At 35.3% G+C, this 20,903-nt stretch overlaps 4 protein-coding genes, 1 long non-coding RNA gene and 1 pseudogene across 7 annotated transcripts; 2 read left to right on the top strand and 4 right to left on the bottom strand.

Annotated features, from left to right (window-relative positions):
- Positions 1-4,373, bottom strand: LOC149386127 ((E,E)-alpha-farnesene synthase-like). Its single transcript, XM_089625470.1, has 7 exons — positions 4,163-4,373; positions 3,581-3,860; positions 3,066-3,411; positions 1,509-1,727; positions 1,250-1,391; positions 885-1,136; positions 1-455 (listed from the first exon to the last, which is right to left on the bottom strand). Exons 1-7 carry the CDS (start codon positions 4,319-4,321, stop codon positions 141-143), a joined length of 1,713 nt encoding a protein of 570 aa, XP_089481596.1. The 5' UTR covers positions 4,322-4,373; the 3' UTR covers positions 1-140.
- Positions 4,374-9,529: 5,156 nt separating this feature from the next.
- Positions 9,530-9,931, top strand: LOC149386126 (RING-H2 finger protein ATL74 pseudogene; annotated as a pseudogene).
- A 609-nt stretch (positions 9,932-10,540) lies between these two features.
- LOC149386124 (uncharacterized) lies at positions 10,541-13,615 on the top strand. 2 transcript variants are annotated; one of them, XR_016301239.1, is made up of 4 exons: positions 10,541-10,738; positions 10,823-10,867; positions 11,605-11,731; positions 12,056-13,615. It is a non-coding gene; the product is annotated as an uncharacterized LOC149386124 (long non-coding RNA). The 2 variants fall into 2 exon arrangements; XR_016301240.1 differs by having other exon boundaries at positions 10,543-10,738; positions 12,111-13,615.
- BAN (NAD(P)-binding Rossmann-fold superfamily protein) lies at positions 11,315-13,355 on the bottom strand. 2 transcript variants are annotated; one of them, XM_089625425.1, is made up of 6 exons: positions 13,221-13,355; positions 12,966-13,132; positions 12,380-12,580; positions 12,113-12,272; positions 11,610-11,823; positions 11,315-11,475 (listed from the first exon to the last, which is right to left on the bottom strand). In XM_089625425.1, the coding sequence occupies exons 1-6, from the start codon at positions 13,345-13,347 to the stop codon at positions 11,331-11,333; spliced, it is 1,014 nt and encodes a 337-aa protein (XP_089481551.1). In that variant the 5' UTR covers positions 13,348-13,355; the 3' UTR covers positions 11,315-11,330. The 2 variants fall into 2 exon arrangements, with proteins under 2 accessions (XP_089481551.1, XP_089481552.1); XM_089625426.1 differs by lacking the exon at positions 12,380-12,580.
- Positions 13,616-14,466: 851 nt separating the features above from the next.
- On the bottom strand, positions 14,467-16,681 carry LOC149386123 (uncharacterized). Its single transcript, XM_089626887.1, has 3 exons — positions 16,574-16,681; positions 15,813-16,464; positions 14,467-15,402 (listed from the first exon to the last, which is right to left on the bottom strand). The coding sequence occupies exons 2-3, from the start codon at positions 16,288-16,290 to the stop codon at positions 14,744-14,746; spliced, it is 1,137 nt and encodes a 378-aa protein (XP_089483013.1). The 5' UTR covers positions 16,291-16,464; positions 16,574-16,681; the 3' UTR covers positions 14,467-14,743.
- HSA32 (Aldolase-type TIM barrel family protein) lies at positions 16,660-18,973 on the bottom strand. Its single transcript, XM_089626888.1, has 5 exons — positions 18,699-18,973; positions 18,142-18,333; positions 17,825-18,035; positions 17,073-17,296; positions 16,660-16,978 (listed from the first exon to the last, which is right to left on the bottom strand). Exons 1-5 carry the CDS (start codon positions 18,819-18,821, stop codon positions 16,868-16,870), a joined length of 861 nt encoding a protein of 286 aa, XP_089483014.1. The 5' UTR covers positions 18,822-18,973; the 3' UTR covers positions 16,660-16,867.
- Positions 18,974-20,903: the final 1,930 nt, after the last annotated feature.

The following is a 20,903-nucleotide window of genomic DNA, read 5'->3' as shown; positions in this document are numbered from 1 at the left end:
TTCACCTAATTGTTCATGTTGTCGATTTTGTTTTCAATCTGAAAAAAATAGGCATACACTTGCAAATCCTAAAAAGGTACATTCCTACCTCATCACTCACAACACAGCACAAATTAAAGACAAATCAAACGTATAGGAGCTCAGATAAGGGCAACGAAAGGTTCAATGAGTAATGATAAGATTTGTTTCTTGTTATCGGATACTTGGACCCCAAAGGCGTCTCCCGATTGGTAGAGGCTGTGAGCGACACGGGCCATGTTTAGCATTATGTTGACAAATGGCGACACGTCATTAGCAATCGTATCAGACGTGGGTCCGAAACATTTCATGTTGATCTTCTTCCACGCGCTCGCAATCATGCCTCGGATGTGTTTTCGTGCCACATCCTCGGTCGCGTTCATTTCCTTCATGTAACACACGATCGATGACGGAGCATCGCCTCTCTCTTGCTCCGCCTGCATTCACCAATTTGGTAGAAATTATGCTGTATTATTAGATTAGATTCATCAAATGGGTCCTTTATATATATAATATATATATATATATATGACAACAAGTTTTGAATATCAAATAAATGTCTAGTTTCTTTCTTTTTAAATTCCTATGTAATTGGTTTTTTTTTATTTATTAATTATGGCTAATTCAAAATATACCACGTATCATAAATAAGCCTTCACCGGTGTTGTAATAACCGTCTCATCAAGACATTCGCATTGATACCATATATATGTATTGAGTTCTAGTTCATGTAGTATATAATATTTCGAACGTAATTTATTAAATTTTTTTGATGATTAACTAGTATACGATTAAAATAGAATAAACATTTATTAGAGAAATATACTTGTATCCAAATTTCTTTGTATTTATTCCTGATTACTTACAGCGGAAGTGCCTATATCGTTGCAAAGGCGAATAATTAGAGAAATGTTGTAGACGATATCATGGTTTTCCCGGTGAAAGTCTGAGATATCCTTATGTGTGTGTTCATGTCTTGCAGAGAAATATGAATGAATGAAAAGAAGTGGTCCTGACGACGAAATCCATGCGTTGCTTAAATACTCCTCAAATGACGGAATATAGCCGTTGTGATACCATTCTGCCTCTACAAGCAGTGACTTACAGAAACCTGCCCACTATAAAATTTTATATAAAATATTAGTCCTTTTTATAGTACAGTAAACGAAGAGAAAATATATGCATATCCATATATATTATGATGATCATATATTCATTAAGATATATATACCGCTTTTTGGAGGTGAGGCAAGACTAGTGTGTGACCGAGCTCAGTCTCTATGTCTTTAGCTATATCACAAGTAGTGTCATGAAGCGCTTGGAAGCAAATCTTCATACAATCTGGAAGGCTCTGAGTTTCCTTGAAATCCCACCTGATAAATATGATTCCAAACATAATATTAGTCTTGTAACTCAATAAGTATATAGTAAGTACACTAAATGAAAGCTGGATTGGCTATAAAAAAAGATATATATTCATGAACAATCACCTATCCACGGCATTGGTGAAGTGCTTGAGCTCTTCAAGAGAACCATAAAGGTCATAAACGTCATCGATGATTAATATGAAGTTCACGACTTTGGTGATGCACATTCTCAGACACGTGTACTGAGGTTGGTGAGCGAGTCCCACACTGCACATGAAGCTCTCAACCAGCCTATCTCTCGCGAAATTCACCTTCTGAGTCAACCCAACACTCTTCCACCAACTATATATACGTTTTAGTATATATACATATAAAAAAAAAGTTAAATTTTTTATATAGAGTCTGGATATAGTATACATTAGTACAGGAAAAAAAAAAGTAGAGAAATTCTACTGTATTTAAATTGGAATATAGATTTAAGTATTTAACTTCTGTCAATTAGCGTGGAGGAATAAAACATTACAAGTCTCCGCTGCTAAATTTATGCTCATCTTATTATTATATTTTGTGGGTCCATATAAAGATCCGCCATATATTTTAACATCACACAGTGGAAGGAGCACATGCCATATCAGGCCCACCTCTGCCTGTGTCCTATGTTTGATGATTAGTCAAATTTTTGGACCGTTTGTAAGTAAAATGCTATTTAATTTGCTGACAACGTCTTTTTTTATTTTATTCTATGTTATTTATGGAGACAAGTCGGACAACGTTGTTAAAAAAAAAAAAAAAGGGAAAATGACATGTATACACTTCGAGTTTAATTAAGTAGAATACCGAATTCAATTTTCGATTTTAAAAAATGTCAGTTAATACTTTTTATTAAATTAAAATGACTAAATTATACTCTAAAATAAATAACTGTGTCAACAAATTTTATTTTTATTTGTTTTTCATTAATGTTGACTCTGATATTTATAGGTAAATCTCATTTTTATCCTTATTCATTCATGCTTTATAGCCCCATATGTAATTTATTTTATAAAAATAACCTCTAATAATCTCCTATTTTGAAATCGAACTAAATTAAAATACACTAATAAAATTCAAATATCTCAAATTGCGACTTAATTAATTTCTTGATTTCGCGCTCGAATCAGTGATTTCAATAACTTTCGAATGTCGAATTTTAATATTCCTCTAACGATGTTCTCCACAATGTTTCATATTTCAGAGATAAAATAAGATTCACATATAAATAACGGAATCAATATTCATGAAAAGTCAATAAACAAATATTTGTGTCACATGTATTTATTTTAGGGTACAAATTTGTTATTTTAATTAAACAGAATACAAACTCGATATTTTATTTAAATACATGTATCCCTTCCTAAATTTTTTGCGCAAAACATGGCATAACCTATATAATTCTGATAATTTGGCTATTAATTATGGAGTATTATAGTCCCTATATAATTTATTTAGTTGTATTTTTCTAAATAGAAACAAAAAATCGCAAACGAAAATTTAGATGTGAACAATGTAAAATATTTAGGAACATGAGGTCTCTAAGGAATTTCGTAATTTTGATTAATAGTCAAAGGCCAGGACAAACAGACATATACCTGGTTAAAATAACTAAATATCTGAAAGCGACAAGAGAGAAACAAACATTACCTTGACAACTGTCTGAGGTCTCGCTGGAGCGAGGCTTGGACCACGTTGAAGTGAAGTTTGGCCAAAGCAACCAAAACATTGCTCACGTGTGAAACGTTTTTCTCGCGGACGTTGACTTGCCACTTGACGTCAAACCAGTCAACCCTCCAGTGCGACGGAAGCTCCAAAGCGTGGCTCGCCAAATCATTACCGAAACACGTCGCCAATATTTCTGGTGCGAAAGCTCTGGCCTCGTCCAGGGTGTTCTCGCCTTCGAATCCAACGTTCGAGGCCTCCAAAAGCTCGACCATGACTTTCTCTAACTCTGAAATGCCCTTGACTTTGTCCCTGAACCCTCGTAACATGTCTGCGCACATTACAAACACGCATGACCTAATTAACAAGCGCTAAATTTTCAACCAAACTAAAGTAAAACTGTAAAAGTACCATTAATTCGTGAAAAAACAATACAAGAATAAGTTGACACTACTTATTTTCTGGTCAAAATAAAAACTTTAGTTTTTATATATAAATACCTTGTGAGACTGGGTATCCATGTTGTCTTAGGAGCCTGAAACACAGTGAAGCAAGATAGAGATCCTCTCGAACGACGTCGTATTTTGGTGTGTTAATAATATTGCAGGTGTTTTCTATTTTGTCTAGACATGTCTTCACTTCCTCTTCAAAATGATAGGAAAGCCCTAGCTTTTTTATGCTGTCGATTAGCTCTAACATGGCTTTCAAATCTTCCGTCTCAGAGAACATCATTTTCACCTCCTTTACTAGTCTCTCAGCCTCCTCTGTGTACTCTTTCCTCTGCTATGCGAAATATTGGATATATTTATTAGAGATTAATATAAACATTATGAAAGTTAATCAAATTATTTCACGTACGCTTCATGCAAACATTATTTATATAATTTGCATAGATTCATGAAAACTAGTTCTGTTAATGCGCATGCACCGCACAAAACCTAGTAATAGAACAATAAATAAATATTACGATTAAATAGTAGATATACTCGTAGAAGAATTAATAACATAATATATTTTTCTTTGACCCTAAGATGTATTTAACTAATATATACAACGATAAAAGATTATGAAATAGTTCTCACATCATATTCGCTAGTTATGGACTCTAGGAAATCATATTTCCATAGGCTAGGCTTATAATTGGCGGATCGTCTCTGCTGTGAGACATCGTAGTCTAGTTGAGGCGTCGAAGTCTGGAACGGAAGAGAGTTTGGATGCTGATGAACCTGTGATTGTTTCATGATATCGATTTTTGGCTACCGTTAGCTAGGTGAGAAATAATAAAGATCCTGTATATAGTGCTATAGTGAGATGATATATTTCTACACACAACTCGTTCTCTTATTTATAGCCAAGAACGTACATATGAAATTAGAATGATGATGTAGTAACCATGAGTGTGGGTACGTAGAATTGACGTGAGCGTTAAGCATAGTTGTTGTGGAATTGTCCTATATGCATACGAATATTTGACTTATTATTAAGAATATATGTTACACATTCCGAATGTTTGCCTAATAGGTAAAATACTAGCTAATTCTAGCTATGCATGCCTTGATATATTATAGTATAAGAAGAAATTAAACATGAGAAATAAAAAAATTAAATTGAGATGGTTATATAGATATATAGATATATATATGACTTGAACGAATTATATTTTGTTTTTCAAAAGCAAACATTAATTTGTGTAAGACTAAATATCAGGACAAAAACTCAACTTGGCCACCTAGACAAGATTGGGATTAATTAGGATATAATATTCCATAAATAACAAGCATCGACCTTAGATATCGATCAAGTAGCTTTCCATTCTTCTTATCCCTTATATTTTACTTTGTCACACATTTTTTGGGTACAGCCTTTTAGCTTATTCCTTTTGGAACCCACAAAAAAATATGAGAGAAAAGAAAATAGAATGCCTCTTATTTTTCTTTAGTTGTATTTGTATGGTAAGAAAGTAGAAGAAAAACGAACATAAAAGTGAAAATATTATGGAAATTGTATCACTAAGAAGTGATCTATTCTTCATGAAAAATCAGGTGGAAAATAGAATTTATTCAAATTTACACATGTGAGGCCCTGCATTTATTTCTTCTATGTATCCCTCTCATTTTTCATGCCTTCCCAACACACACAAAATATTGATTTATTCTCTTATTTTTCCTTTAATTTTTTTCCCTCATATGTTCGTTTTCCCTCTTATTTTGCTTTTAGGATGCATTATTAATAGAAGGGAAAGGAAAATATAAGGGATAATGCACATTAATTAATGAGTGTATTATCAAATACGACATAAATATTGATATTCCTCGTTATTTTGGGTTCCAAATGTAGCGCTAAGCCTTATTGATACGTTTCTTTAGACGATAAAACCAAGACATTCACGCATGAAGAGAATTGAAATAAAGTATTCTTATTCTCAATTAATAACTTTTCTCATTACGAAATTTGCATTGTTATGGCTCATTAATTTGAGTTACTACTTTTAATCTGTAAATACAATCTCTCCTACCCAGCTGAATCATAAAATAGGCACATTGTGAGATAACCTAATATATTAGACTTTAAAATCCGTACGTGTTCGTTAATCGAGACTATCTCATTTCCTATTGACAGCTTTCTACTATTTGCTCTCATGTATCACTAGATAAATATCTCGCGTAATTTCTCCATTTAAAATAATGGCACGCCGCTAATAAAATTAAATATTTTTTTGAGGCAATAAAATTAAACTATTAGTTGTGGTGTAATTTCACTTTTTTTTTCCCTACCAGATAGTAATGTTAAAATCTTAGCAAGCCAACAAGATTGCAGAAATTAAATTCAATTTATGACCTTTAAAATTGAAAAGGTTGCCTTTAATAAGAAAGAGAAAAAAAAAGTTAAATCGAATGTTCTATTTACGCTGAACAAATTGTGCAGCGCTTTGAAAGCGAGGTGATACACAACAAATAGAGAAGAGGCCCACACGGAGTCGATGATTAATTTATATGAGACACGTAGTAATCCTTCAATAACGACAGGCTAAAAATCCGCTATGAAACACGTATTAAAGTTGTTAAATCAGCAACATTATATGTACAATATGCGTCTTAAACTCATACACCACATGTATATACAGATGTGGGTCACGTACGTCTGAGATATTCCGATTTAAAACCTTGAAATTTTAAGTTTTATTTTGGGCCACGTTAATTTTGTGGTATATATGATATAGTTTGAACTTTGGATACCCACTGACATTGATGGGGGAAGATATATTTCTTGGCAAAATCATTTTCCTGATATTGTTTGTCATGTTTTGTGTTTCGAAAAAATTAATGTTTTCCAGAGTTAGTTATGGACCTTTCCGTGTTTCACCTGCAATTTGTACAAATGCTTAATACTTGTCTAAAACCTGAAAACTCCATTGGATATCACATAAAAAAACAGTAAAAAAAAGGTCGCTTCAATTCGTGCTTAAAAATATGAGATAAACATACTTATCACTTACCAAGATAAAGTAGAAAACTCTACTGTGCTCATCCGCACACTGTTAAACCAATTTGGGAAAAATCCCCGGAAATGTTTTTAGGTCACAAAGCTTGTGATAACCATTTTTCTCATAAACTCACTGATTTACACGACTACTTCTTGTCATTTTTTGACCAACTCATCGTTGGAGTAGTCTCAAACGAACACCAACCGTTTGAGTCTTGTTTATTTACTATACTGTATAGTTCAAAATCATCATATAGAAAAATGTTATGTGGAATTCTCTGAAGTTAATTAATTATATTCTGCAACAGTATTGTGACTTTTAAATATATTATGGTAGCGGTTGCTTATATAGAGAATTAAATTTCACTTACAGAGGCATACGTTTTAAGCACCTTTATTTTGTTTTAATGGCATCTAACGGCCACCTATAAAAATAAGAATTTTTTTTTTTTTTATATTTTTTAACCTAAACCAGAAATCTTATATATGACCTATAAAAATAAGAAACTTTTTTTTTAAATATTTTTTAACCTAAAACCAGAAATCTTTTCAATTTCGGATTCCATAAATTATTACATTTTTTAAATTCGCAAAATAATCTATCACAGGTAAATGTCTTCATATAAACCATCAAACTTTTCATTTTTTTTTTGGGAAAAACTAAACGTCAAGCTTGAAAAAGGTTCTAATAAGTAAGAAGAATTGCTTACATACGTGTTTTTTTTTTTTTTTTTTAATGTGATAAAATCTTAGCTTGATTATTTTTTCACTAAATAAACTTTATTATTATTACATTATCATCGCTGTTTCCGTCGGCAAAAACTTTTACCAACATTATGTCAAATTTCTTGTCGATGTTTTCAGTAACAACCCATTGACATTTCCTAATAAATTTATTTCTTTGCAATATATGGAACGCTGGGTTATCTGATGCCATTCTGTATGAAATGAAGTTTTAACCAAAGACACAGTCATTTTAGATTCAGACCCTAATAGACCCTAATTAATGAATTCAATTGTTCACAACATAACAATCACGTTTTTTTTCCTTAACTCGAACTAACAAAGCTTTCTTAGAAGTAACATCAACCTTTGCGTACTATGACTATCACGTACGTGTGAAAATATCCATCATGTTTACATTTATCACATGGGATATATAATAAAGTACTTAGATAGCATGGTTGACTTTGGCACCCCTAATTTTTTTTAGGGGAATTTACAAAAATATTATCATTTCAACATCACTTTATTAAAATCAACTATAAAACAAGAAAATTACGAATCTATTAAGAGGAAATGTCGGCATAAATACCCAATGTTTTCGAAAACATACACTTAAATATTTATTCTTTTTTTTTTCACGGAAAAAATATCTAATATTAGATTTCAATTCCACAATTAAATAAATCCGTTAAATCTAACGAAAATTCACATGAAAATCTCAAATTAAACATGATCTAACGTTTTTCTTATACAATTAACTAAAAATTAATAATATCATTTTAATAATAATTTTTTAATTATAAACGAATTTTATGTTATAATTAGACATTAATAGTGTTATTAAAACGATTTCATATTCATTTATTTATATTAATCATGTTTGAAAATATTTTTTATTAAAATTTTTTAACAACACAAATAACTATTCGTAATCAATCAAATTTGTTAAATAAATGGTACTATCCATTCAAAAAATTGAATTAATGTGTATTATACATAATATAGAATCATTTTTTTTATCGAAAAATTTATAACAAAATAATTAACTAAAAATAAATTTGATATTATAATCAAGCAATAAATAATATTACTAAAAACGTTTTTTAAATTAAAAAAATCAATTAAACATTTTTCAATAAAAAGAATATTTTCATACTTGATTAATATAAATAATTAAATATAAAATCGTTTTAATAATACTATTAATGTTTAATTATAATATAGAAGTCGTTTATAATTAAAAAAAATTATTATTAAAATGATGTACTAATTTTTAGTTATTTTTATGAAAAAAAAACACTAAACCATGCTTAATTTGAGACTTTCATGTGGATTTCCGTTAGATTTAACGGATTTATTTAACGGTGGAACTGAAACCTAACATTAGGTATTTTTGCCGCGAAAAAAAAAGAATAGGTATTTAAGTGTATGTTTCCGAAAACATTGAGTATTTATGCCGAAATTTCCTCATCTATTAATAAATAGTTGTAAAAACACTATAGTACTCTTAATAATAGTTTGTACTGATCACGAAAAGTGGATAATTCGTTGCTAAATTAATAAATAAAGTGACATAATTATAGTAGTCGGCCACAAAATTATCATGGTACAAAAATCACTTATGCTACCACGAGCTAGACGCGACTCCACCAGATAAACATCCGAGTCGCAGCTACATGCCCCCAAGTTGTAGCTAGGCGACAAGATTAAATGAAATATTGTAATAAATAAAAGGGTAATTGGCGGCATAAATACTTCAACCTTTCGGTTTTATACACTTTAATACCACATCTTTTTTTTTCGCGGCTAAAATACCCAACGTTGGTTATTAGCACCATCGTTAAGTTTAAGACGTGAAGTGCCGACGTGGACTCTCAAAACTTAATAAATCGACTGAAAAACCTTTCTCTGCTTCTCTATTCTGAGTACCTGCAACTAAAAGGACAAAGCGATTCTCTTGTCCTTCTCGTCGAACCTCACGGCATCGCCGAGCTCGATCGCGTGTCTTGATTGGTCTGAGTCGACGGACTGCTGTGCTTGCTAGGAAGGAATCTCCTGCGATGCTGATCGCGACCGAGTCACCGCTCTAGAGGACTCGCCGATCCGATTCCGCTGGCGCTGGCCGGTTTGAGCGGGTTAAGCGAGCTGGACCTCTCGCGGAGCTCTTTCTCCGGTTCAATTCCACCAGAGATTCTCGCATCTATGGCTTAATAACAATAATTATAATAATATAATAGGACATGGAAAGCCCGAGCCTATGGCGGGAACGGCAAGGGATGATATTGTTGGAGCAGCAGCAGGGAAACAGAACGACCATCGGCGGCGGCGAGGCGAGCTTCGACACGAACATGGTGATAATCCACGCCGCGCTTCTCTGCACGCTCATATGTGCTCTGGGGCTGAACTCGATTGTCCGGTGCACGCTGCGCTGCAGGCGCGGCCTCGAGCCAGAGTCCGCCGACCGGAGCACGGCGGCGCGTGGGCTGAAGAAGAGCGCGTTGCGACGAATCCCCGTGGCGGCATACGGACCCGGCGCGGCGGCGGTGGGGACGAACTGCGCGATCTGCTTGGGCGAGTTCGAGTCCGACGAGAGGGTTAGGGTTTTGCCTCTCTGGTTTTTCAGTCGATTTATTAAGTTTTGAGAGTCCACGTCGGCAGTTCACGTCCTAAACTTAACGATGGTGCTAATAACCAACGTTAGATATTTTAGCCGCGAAAAAAGTAAATGTGGTATTAAAGTGTATAAAACCGAAATATTGAGGTATTTATGCCGCCAATTACTCTAAATAAAATTATAAATTTCTAAAAGGTCTTAAACTATAAAATAAGGAAGTCCTTAAGAAGACGTTGCATGAAGAAGTAGTGGATATCTATTCTAAGTCATTGGGCAGATTTAGATCTTTTGTCTGCTTTTGGTGTCTCATTTGTTATATCTCCGATCAAAAGAAATCAATTTAAATATTTTATTTTATTTTGAAATAAATATAAATTAATATTTAAATAATAATGATGACATAATTTATTTTAATTGGAGGGACACCGATTGAGACACAAAATGGACGGACCATCCGAGTTCTCATCGGGCTACATTAACGTTACTTGATGACCGTTGCAATATATTATGATAATTATGAAATAAATACGAGTTTCAAATGAAATATATTAATTAGGAGGACTTCAGTAATAAATTTTGAAAGGGCCTAAGTATCAAGAATTTGAATGGAAGCCCTTGGTCCCAAATTGTAATACTATAGCCGCTTATTTCAGTTTCTTTCTAGCCCCTTCACTCTCTATCTTTCTTCTCATTCTCTTTCTACAGCTAGCACCAAAAGTCCGACTGCCCTTCAGGACCGGCGAGCCACTATATCGCTCATTCCTTTCTCGAGTCACCGCACGAGACCCAGATTTTGCTCGGCCCGTTTTTTAACCACGGCGATCACCGTTTGAAAGTGAGTTCGAACAAATTAACCTCAGTTTAAGCTCGAATTAGTGTATTAATGCGAAATTCAAACCTTCCTTTGATGTTTCCGCAGACTGGCTCTGGAGGCGCGTTGTATTCGTTCGATTATCGAAGTAAGGTAAATTCGAGAGAATTTTTTTAATTTAATTCAATACCTTATTAAGCTTCTGAATAGGAAATGTTAAAAGACTAATCCAAATAAAATTAAGAACGTGTGAATTGTTGGCATTATGCATACAAAAACGAGAAGTGAGGTTATTTATTTATGTATAAACTAAGAACGGTAATTGGTTTTAGCTTGCATTGCATTCTATTTGCATGGCTAGACAAAAAATTTGATAAGCACTTCTTTTTTCATTCACATACAAGTAAACAAATAAAAGATTGGATTTTATTTATTTATTTATTAATTCTGCTTGCAAAGAAAAGGAATTTTATGGCAAACTTGAATCGCGGTAATTAATGAAAAAAACAAAAGCCAATTTATTACTGAAATAGCCAGTTATGCACGGCTTGAACATGTCCCATAACAGCAAGGATAACATATTTCTTAAGGACTTTTCTTTTCTTCATTTCCCTTTCTAGTTCTTCAAAATTCCTTTAGTCTTCAAGTACTCCACAGTCTGGTCGTATATCTCTTCAATCCCGTACTCGAAAGTGAACCCCTCCTTCTTAAGCTTCTCTGAAGAGATGATCAGCTTTGCCTTGGAAGGGAAATCTCCAAAACTGCATTTTTTTTTAAGAAATATACACCATCAGATCTTCCTGAGAACACGTTGTGCTAATATAAACAACATTGAAATATCATTATGTTTTTCATTAACAAAAATAACGTTTTGTTTTGATTGTAATAAGCTTACTCGATAGGGACTTTGTATTGAGGATATCTTGTGGCGAGGAATTTGGCAAGGTCGGGCACGCTGGTGTTGACGGCGCAGCAGATGTATCGGCCCGAGGCCGTTTCTTTCTCGGCCACAAACAGGTGAGCTCTCACCACATCATTGACATGAGATATCGATATCGACCCCGAAAGCATTTGCATTCCTTTCATTGCGTTTATCAGAAACTCATTCCCTGTAACAGCAACAAAAGAAATGTTTAAGTCCGAAGGAAAGTTTCTCTAAAATTGTGCTGCGTGAAAGGTGTTTTTGGCAACAGTTAAATCCTTTCAAAGAATACTATGTATCAAAAGTAGGCTATGTTGTCAAGGCCAGCAAACCTGAAGGACCATCTTTTTTTTTTTTCTTTTTTTAATGCTATTCTTACTATTATTTTGTGTTTTAATTGAACTCCCTTGCTCTTTTAGGTTTATTACAGGCAAGTTATTGAAAAACAGTTATTCTCAATTATTTGTTTACAAGACCTGTGATCAGAGACGTGGACAGGGCAACGCTGCTCGGAGTGTCTGGAGTGAGAGAAGAGCCGGTCATAAGAGAAGGGATTATGGTGACCAAATCAATATTATTTTCTTCGGCAAATTTCAAAGCGGTTTTCTCAGCCAGTGTCTTTGAAGCAGGGTAGCCCTGAAAATGGAAATATCGCTGATTAAAGGCAAGTCCAATAAATAATCAACTTTGTGTCCTCCTCAGACCCGGTGAAAAAAATAAATAAACAAAATTCAAGTACGGACCCAAGTTGGCGGCTTTTGAGTGGTCAAAAAGTCCATGTCACTCCAATCCTCTTCGGTCAGAACCAAACCCGTCCCGCTCAGTGTGTTGATCGAAACGGACGCGGCCGAGGATGTTAAGACGACTCGCTTGACTGTCTTTGCTTTCGCGCAAGATTTCAAGACGTTGAGTACCCCTTGAATTGCGGGCTTGATCATGTCATTCTACGCAACCATTGACATTTTGATTTTTAGAATATGATTGTGTTTTACTGATACGTTTTAAAATTATTAAACTATTTTATTCAAGTAGACATAGATTTTAAACTTTCTAGGTGATGTTTTTAAAAAAAAAAAAAAAAATCGTTTTCTTAAGGACTAAATGTTACAAAATCAAGCTTGTTTGATGAGTCTTTAGCTAAAATTTGTTTAAGAATTAAACAAAATGTCATCTTTATTTGATACGTCGTAGACTACTTGGCGTAGCTCAAGTTCACATCAGCTAGAGGATGTTGGTTTGAGTCACAATGTTATCTTAAAAAAATACTTCCAAGACTACTACGCTAAAGTGTGTATGTTTTTTAATCTATTGAACTTTTTTTTTTTTTACCTCTGGATCTTGGGAGGCAAAATTTACGGGCGTTGCCACATGGAAGACAAAGTCGCAGCCCGATATTGGCTCGTCGAAACTTCCTTCCTCGGTCAGATTGGCTCCGAAGATCTTGAGCTCCCCAAATGTCTGAAGCTGCAAGAGGTGAACTATCTTCTTCGCATTGCCTTCGCCAAAATCAAACACAAAAATCATATATGTTGAGAGAGAGAGAGTCATCACGTAAAGGCATGAGAGAGAGAGAGAGAAGCGAACCGGGCTCTCTAACAGTAGTGTTAACAGCATAGCCTTTCTGAAGCAAGAGCTTGACAAGAAGAGACGCGACGAAGCCGGTACCGCCGACCACGCAAGCCTTCTTTTTCGGTGCAGTTTCAGTTGCCATGGAGCTCTGTGTTTGACTGATTAATTAAGGTAGAGATTTGGTACAAGATTAAACGCTGTGTTTTGGAATTGTTCTATGCTTTGCTTTTTAAATAGACGTTTAGTTCAGTGTGTCTCTTATCTTACCTTCTCTTTTTTTAATTTGATATCTTGTTAATTTTTCGGGGATGAATAAGGTGAGCACGTGGAGTTGAAATGTTTCACACCAACTACTCAAACCTTGGCTTGTGTTGTTATAGCTTAGCTTATTATTTTAGGTCTTTCTATCAGTCTCATAACTTCGTTGTAAAAAGAATTGTCCTTTTTTTGGTGTGTGGTTAGTTGTGAGAATGTCTAATACACCTAACTCGAGTCAAATGTCTTTTCGGTCTCACCCACAATTTGTTTGGCAGGACTTTAAAAAGTTACAGAAATTTTCATCATGTAAAAACTTTACTCGGGTTATGTTGCAAAATGTTATAATCTATACGTAGATTAGCTAAGGTTTTAGTTTTGTAACTATAATATTATTTATTTTATGCCAAAAGTACTCTTATAATTAATTGTTCTGTCTCGTTTCAAACTTAAATCTTTAAAAATTCATGATTAATGAATCAGAGAGCTATTTTTGACATACTTAGATCCACGACAGGCTGTTCTCGACGAGTGTATTGTTTTAAAATGAGTATTGATGAATATTTTAGTCACTGATTATATTTCATAAGTGATAAGTTAGCAATGTTAATAACTAAGGGTTTGATTATAATGTATTTGAAAGTGCACTGTACGAAATACATTACTTGACCAATAATCGCAGGATTTGAATGACATATTCCTTAATAATATAAGTCAATAGAAACAGTGGTTGATACGACAAAATATATTATGTTGCCCATTATGTAGTTGAAAACCATCATAAAACGACATGATTTGAGAATGAGTTGAAAATTGAAATACATGTCAATTTCTTCCCATACTACGATACAGCAGGAACAAAGTGTTGGAGCACCAGCTTAGGGACGTAAACTAAATCTTAATTTGGAATTCATCTCTATTGCTATACAGGAATTTTTACAGTTTCACTGAGCCAGAGTATAATGACATATCAGAAGCTATTGAATCCAACGACTGACATTGGCTTATACTACGAAGCCCAAGGGAGTCTCACTCTCACCTCTCAAGCAGTATTTCCTTTTTGTAAGCAACATTGAATCAATTTAGAAAAGGATCCATACAAAATCAATACTTGGAAGATATTTCGCTCAACGCATATCGAACCTAGCCTATCACCCTTATTATTAATTTAATTAAAGATAAATCCATCAATAAAAAAATTCAAGTATGAGGTAGGGAAAGAAAAGAAAAAATAAAGGATGTGATGTGATGTTCTTCGGGAAGAATCAGAAATTGTGTATATTCTAGATTTTATAAATTACCACGAAGCAAGGAAGCAAAGCTCTGGGATTCAGTAGAATGAGGTCTTCAGCTATGTTCTCTTGACCAACATTCCAAGCCAGAGAATCGAAACCCGAACCAACAGTAATTCTGTGCTTAATTTTCTTGATAGGGCGGTTTATCTTTCCAGCAATTACCCTGCAAACAAACAAGGCCTTGTTGCTCTTGCAATCACCACATTCCTGGCCCCGAGCGTACCTCAGCGCTTTATCGCTATTGGAAGCGGCAAAAATCCCTAAATTCCCAACAAAATCCTCTCTTGTGAAGAACCCCTTTCTCATAATCCTACAAGCACCGCAGTGACTCAGCTCGCAGACACTTGAAGAGCTGTTCACGCCTAGTGAACATGAAAAAGTTGTGGCATAGAACATCAAGAGCTCATTCCCATCCGCCAAGCAGCGAGGGCTGTCTATGCAATCATCGAATTGTTTACTGGCTTTGGTTTTGACCATCTCTCTGTACTCTTCGAAACAATCGAGGACGGGCTGAAAGTTGTGAACCCTCAAGATCCTCTCAATCTTGGCACATTCATTGTCGGCTTCATCGTTAATGAACCCTTGCCTGGACTGACAGATGATCTCTACAATTTTCCTTGATGAGTCTCCTTCCACTAGTTCACTGACTGCACATGAGTTAAGATGCGACATGCTGAGAATTCACTTGACTAAAAAATTAAACCACGTAAAAATGAAATTACATTCAAAAGAAACAAATCAGTCACTAGATGGGCTTCGAGTCACCAGGAACGCAATTTTCTCAGGAAAAAAAAAATTAAAAAAAATTAAAAAAAAATAAATAAATTGCTGCTTCGTTTGTTGTTCCACCAAGTTGATTACTATAGCTCTAACTGAGCAGAGCTGAAATTGGAAGGATTGATAAATGCCCAAGTAAGATAATTAAAACCCAAACAATACGAGATTTTTATCCATTCCGAGAAACGAATAAAATATCGGTGTTAGTTTCCCAAGTACGAAGGAAATATAAGCACTGTAGAAATATGCGAAAAAATGGGATCTGAACCGATGCGATTACCTCCGTTTTTGGATAGGATGTGCTTTGCTTCAATAGAGGCGGGGCATTTGTGTTGCTGACCACATGTTTGACAATCTGGCAAAGCAAGACGAATACTATCACCGCACCGCCTTGAATTCTCCGAAAGCGATCTTCTCAACTCACGCCCCGATATCGAATGATAACAAATGTCAGATTGAAGAGGAGTCTCAATTGTCGGTTTCGGGTCGTCAAGGATTAACTCATCTCCATCTGCTGCGTTGGGATTTTCAGCACCACTGAATTCACCATTCAGACTGCAGATCGACGGCTTTCTGTTGTGTCTCTTGCTTCCATGAATGACACCTTTCAGATTTGCCAAACACCCTACAGAAGAAGATCTCTTTATATTCCTTGCTTGAACATGATCAACGCTGATCCTCGAATTCATATCTTGTGCACCCGACGGCTGCGATTTGCAGGGCAGAGATTTTCTGAGAGCAGACCAAATCCCAGGCATTTTTTTTTCCTATTTAAATCGTTACTTTCTGCTCAACTCTTTTCTCCAATCTGTTTGCAAGGTTTAGGGGAATTCACTGACAGTGGTGCACATATCTTCTCTGTTTGGTAATAAAAAAAAAATCCTTCACGCCCAAAATGTTCTATCCTTTTAACCGGTCTTGAGTCAAACCTCCTAAATTGGACAGTAGTACACTAATAACGATAATTTCATTCAGAAACGAGGGAAAGTAGGACCCTTATGAAGGTATGCATTTAATTTGGAATGATAATAACTTACTTACCATATTAATTCCCAGGGAATATCATAAATGAGCGGAAATCTCTGCTTACCTGTATACTATACTGTTAAACCTGGAAACAAATTGGGGAAACTTAATACGACCCATGTCTACTTTATTACATTTATTAATGACCCCCTTACAGTTCGTCTTACACATTGTCTTGACACACATTCAACAATCCCACAGAAACACAAAAAACAACAATCTTCTAGAAATACAACCCAAGAACAATCCTAGAAGAAACACTTGCACACATTTCTTTTATTTATATCTAGACACACAATCACAAGAACTTCAGAATAGAAAATAAGACGAACCCAGGACTGACGAATGGTTTTTGCCCAAGTTGCGTCCACGGAGACATTCCAGATCCATGATATTTGAGTGGTCAACAAATAGATTCACCTGGACACGAGGACAAGAATAAGAAAGAAGTTGTATAGACCAATTACTTCAAATCTGGCAAATGAAAATCAACGTTGGTGATATAATTACATACTTTTGGACCATAACACTTGATGAACCACTCAGAGGTTTGTGGGTTTGATGCTTCAAACATGATCCTCTCAAGACCAAGTCGGCCAATAATTTTTGCAATTATGTCTGCCCGTACAGCATCGACGTGTTTACAGACATCATCTGCATCAATCATTATCATGTCCGCCCCGGCTTCTAGGCATCTCTCGGCTCTTCTGATCAAAAGATCAACATCTTCCACAAATTCTGCCAACGTAAATAAATAAACAGTACACACAATCAATATCTCAAATTTGCAACACCTAAGTTTGTAATCTCCCTAGCGCAGTCTAATCTACTCATATCTATGATCAGTTTATAAAATGGTAGCCACTCAAGATACAAAAGACCTTTAAAAGAACATGTATATCAAAAAAACAACCACTGCACAAAAGTACTTCTATAAACACATAGTTACATGAGAAACTAATGAAGCATAATGAGACAGTTTTTAAGTTGCAATCATCAAGGATTAAGTCAAGAACAGGCCAGGATTTGTGGCTACCGTGTATTTATCCGCTCGGCACAAAATCAAATTCCTTGTCTACAGGAGAGTAAAATATATTAAGCCATCATTTGTAACAGGTGGTAGAAACTATCGGCAACCAAAACATTCCTTCTCTCTCCAGTAATAGTTCACAGAGTTTCCCATATAATGATGTTTTAAATATCAAGACCGCAAATGGAAAGGTCGTCATTAAATTCAGGATTCATTATTCATAACCAAAACTGTACCGGTAGAACGAGGAGTCGGAGCAATGTAAGCTCCGAAAGCTCTATCACCCCCAACAGGAATGTCCGACTTGTTAAACTTAACAGAGAACTGAGGCTTTGCCTTTAAACCGCCAGTCTTTATCAAACGAACGTATCGCAAAAGTTTCTCTTCTGGAATTTCAAATGATCCCACGTTCAGCTCGACAGTGTCGAAACCCAACTGCTTGCATTCCTGATAACACCATAAGACCCAAAAGAAGGCAATATATTGATATCAAACCTCAATATCACAGCAATCACTCAACGTGGTAACAATCCTCACAGACAAAAAGCCTCACCTGTAGATACTCATCAAAACCCGAGGGTCCTTTGTGAAGAATATGCTCAGCCCAATCGCCGGTACTCACATATATACCATATCGATGAGCCATATCTATCACCTCTTTGATGAAAGACTTGGGCATTAAGCTGTGAGAACCTCCAGAGAATTTCAACCCATCCACGAACTGTCCCATTGACTCAAAAACGTCCTAAAAAAACAACTGTACTCATCAATCAATGTCTCTACATCATTCACTCCAGACATTACAGAACAATAACAATAAGAGGCTTTGGCTCTTTATTTTTAAATAGAAACTCTTCCACTAAACTACCGAGCTAACCTCTATTCTGATAATTGGTCTTGAATCATCTCAAGTATTGATTAAGTTCCCAGAGTTCAAACAATTTCTATAGAGCTAAATGTAAACAGTTTACCCCACTGATCGTCCTTCGCAGAGCCAAATTACGAGACTCGAGAAGCAACGAACAAAAAATGACGAGACGTTTGAGTGATGATTGAATTCGAAGAAGAAACAGAGTAAAAAAGACTACAATGCAAAGAAAAACGAATTACCTGAAGAAGGTTTTGGTTGAGGAGATTGTAATTTGGACCTCGCATCTCGGTGACTCCATAGCTGCGGGGCTTCTCAGGTCGGTCCTCGTCCTCGTCGAACTTCTTCCACCTGTAAGCCGACATTTTGAGACCGACCTTGGCAATGAACTTTCTTCTTTGCTGATGAGAGGTTTGTGAGTTTTGGTCTGGAAATTTCTGATTCCCTCTTATGATCTTTGTACCTGGAGTTTGATCGAAGTTTGAAGCATCTTCTAGAATCCCTCATTTTAATTTTATTTTGTCCTATTTTTTTTAATAAGCATTTTTATTTTGTCTTTTTTGAATTACTTCTATTTTATTGACCTGTTTTTTTGTAAACCCCTGCATAACAATAGAATAATGAAAATTTATAGACGGGAAATGTTGATGGTACTAAAAATTGATCAACGATCAAGAACACACAAAAACAATAAATGTAGGCTCAGGGTTGTGTTAGTATCAAAGAAAACTGTGAGCACTTACTCAGAAAGAATGTAATTATATAAGTGTTTATGGTAAATAAGCCTAAATATCTTGTTTATGAATATTGAAACATTTATTCAAGAAAAAAGTATAAAAAAGCCATATAAAATTAAGTGATTTTTAAAATAGCTAAGATGTTAAGTTTTTAGCGAAATAGTCAAAATTATAAATTTATTTTTGCATAATAGTCCAAATTTGACATTGTCAAGAAAAATATTGAAATTGTTAATACATTTATATAAATATGTCAAAAGGGTCGACCATTTTCTTTAAGTTTAAGAAAGACGAGAGCCTAACACAAACGGATTGAGCCATAAGACTGATCTCAATATTGTAAAATTCGTTGAAAGGTCTAAGTTGGATTTGAGATATAGACCTCAAAGCCCAATTTCTTTAGACCTTTTTTATTGTAAAAAATATTTATTTTTGTTAGAAATTTATGTTGTTATGTATATATAAATTTCTTAGGCCCAGCCGGTCTTTTAATGAAATGGTTTGAGACAAGTTCTCGTCCTTTACTTTGACATCTTTATTTACATATATCAATAAAGCTTTTCGGCGGATCTAACCATTTTCAAAAAAGCTTTTCGGACTCAACCATTCTCGTTGAAGTGCATGAGCTGGGCTTAGGATAATGGCCCCAAGCTCGGCACTCTCTCTAAAAAAAGCCCAACTTGGATTCGGCTCGGTTTGTGCCCAACCCTTTTTACAATTTAAAAATATTTATTTTAGACACCTTTAATTGGTGTACATTAAAGTAGTTTATATAGACGATCGGTACATAGCGTTAGGCCTGTGCACGGTCCGGTCCGGTCCAAAACCGGCCAAAAAACCGGACCGGACCGTTCAAAACGGTTCAAAAAACTCAAACCGGACCGGATCAAAAATCTGTAAAAACCGGACCGGACCGTTCAAAACGGTTCAAAAAACTCAAACCGGACCGGACCAAAAATCTGTAAAAACCGGACCGGACCGGACCGTTTTAAATCATCTAGACCGGACCGGACCGTTTTGAACCGTTTGGACCGTTTTGAACCGTTTAGACCGGACCGAACCGGACCGTTTTGGACCGTTGGACCGTTTTGAACCGTTTTACATAATTTTTTTTAAAAAAACCATTAATTTTCCACCAAAACACAAACATATAGTCATATATGGGAGTTAAATACATGCACAAATGCCTAATTTGGCTAATTGGACATTAATTAATTTTTTTTAATTTTTTTTAATTTTTTTTTTATAAATAAACCGGTCCGGTCCGGTTTAACGGTTTTTTTTTTAAAAAAAAACGGACCGGACCGTTTGCATTGAGTAAACCGGACCGCACCGGACCGGGGAAAAAAAAACCATTTTAAACCGGACCGGCGGTTTAAAAATCACCGGTCCGGTTTACGGTTTTTACGGTTTTTTTGCGCCGCCCTACATAGCGTAGGAAAAAGATGGTCATAAAGGGGTCTTGTGCATGAACTTGAAGTTTTGGGCCCTGAAGACCTGGCCGCAAATGGGCTCCATGGCGCCGCAGAGCCCGTTTATGAGAACTCGATGACATTGTCAGAGGTGAGGCTAGGGGCTTTGAGAGCTCGAGGACTTTGAGCTGCTCAAAAAACGCGGTGGTCATGGCCAATTTCGTGCCATGTCAGGCTCATCACCGCCAACGGAACAACTATTCTTCTTTGAATCTTCAACTCTTCTTGAGGACGCCAA

Source organism: Urtica dioica, chromosome 9 (genome assembly GCF_054948205.1).
Source record: "Urtica dioica subsp. dioica isolate 48M chromosome 9, U.dioica_male_clone48M_v1_H2, whole genome shotgun sequence".
In the NCBI taxonomy this organism is placed as follows: domain Eukaryota; kingdom Viridiplantae; phylum Streptophyta; class Magnoliopsida; order Rosales; family Urticaceae; genus Urtica; species Urtica dioica.
Note: the sequence above shows the minus strand (reverse complement) of the source record. Positions and strands in the feature narration are given on the sequence as shown.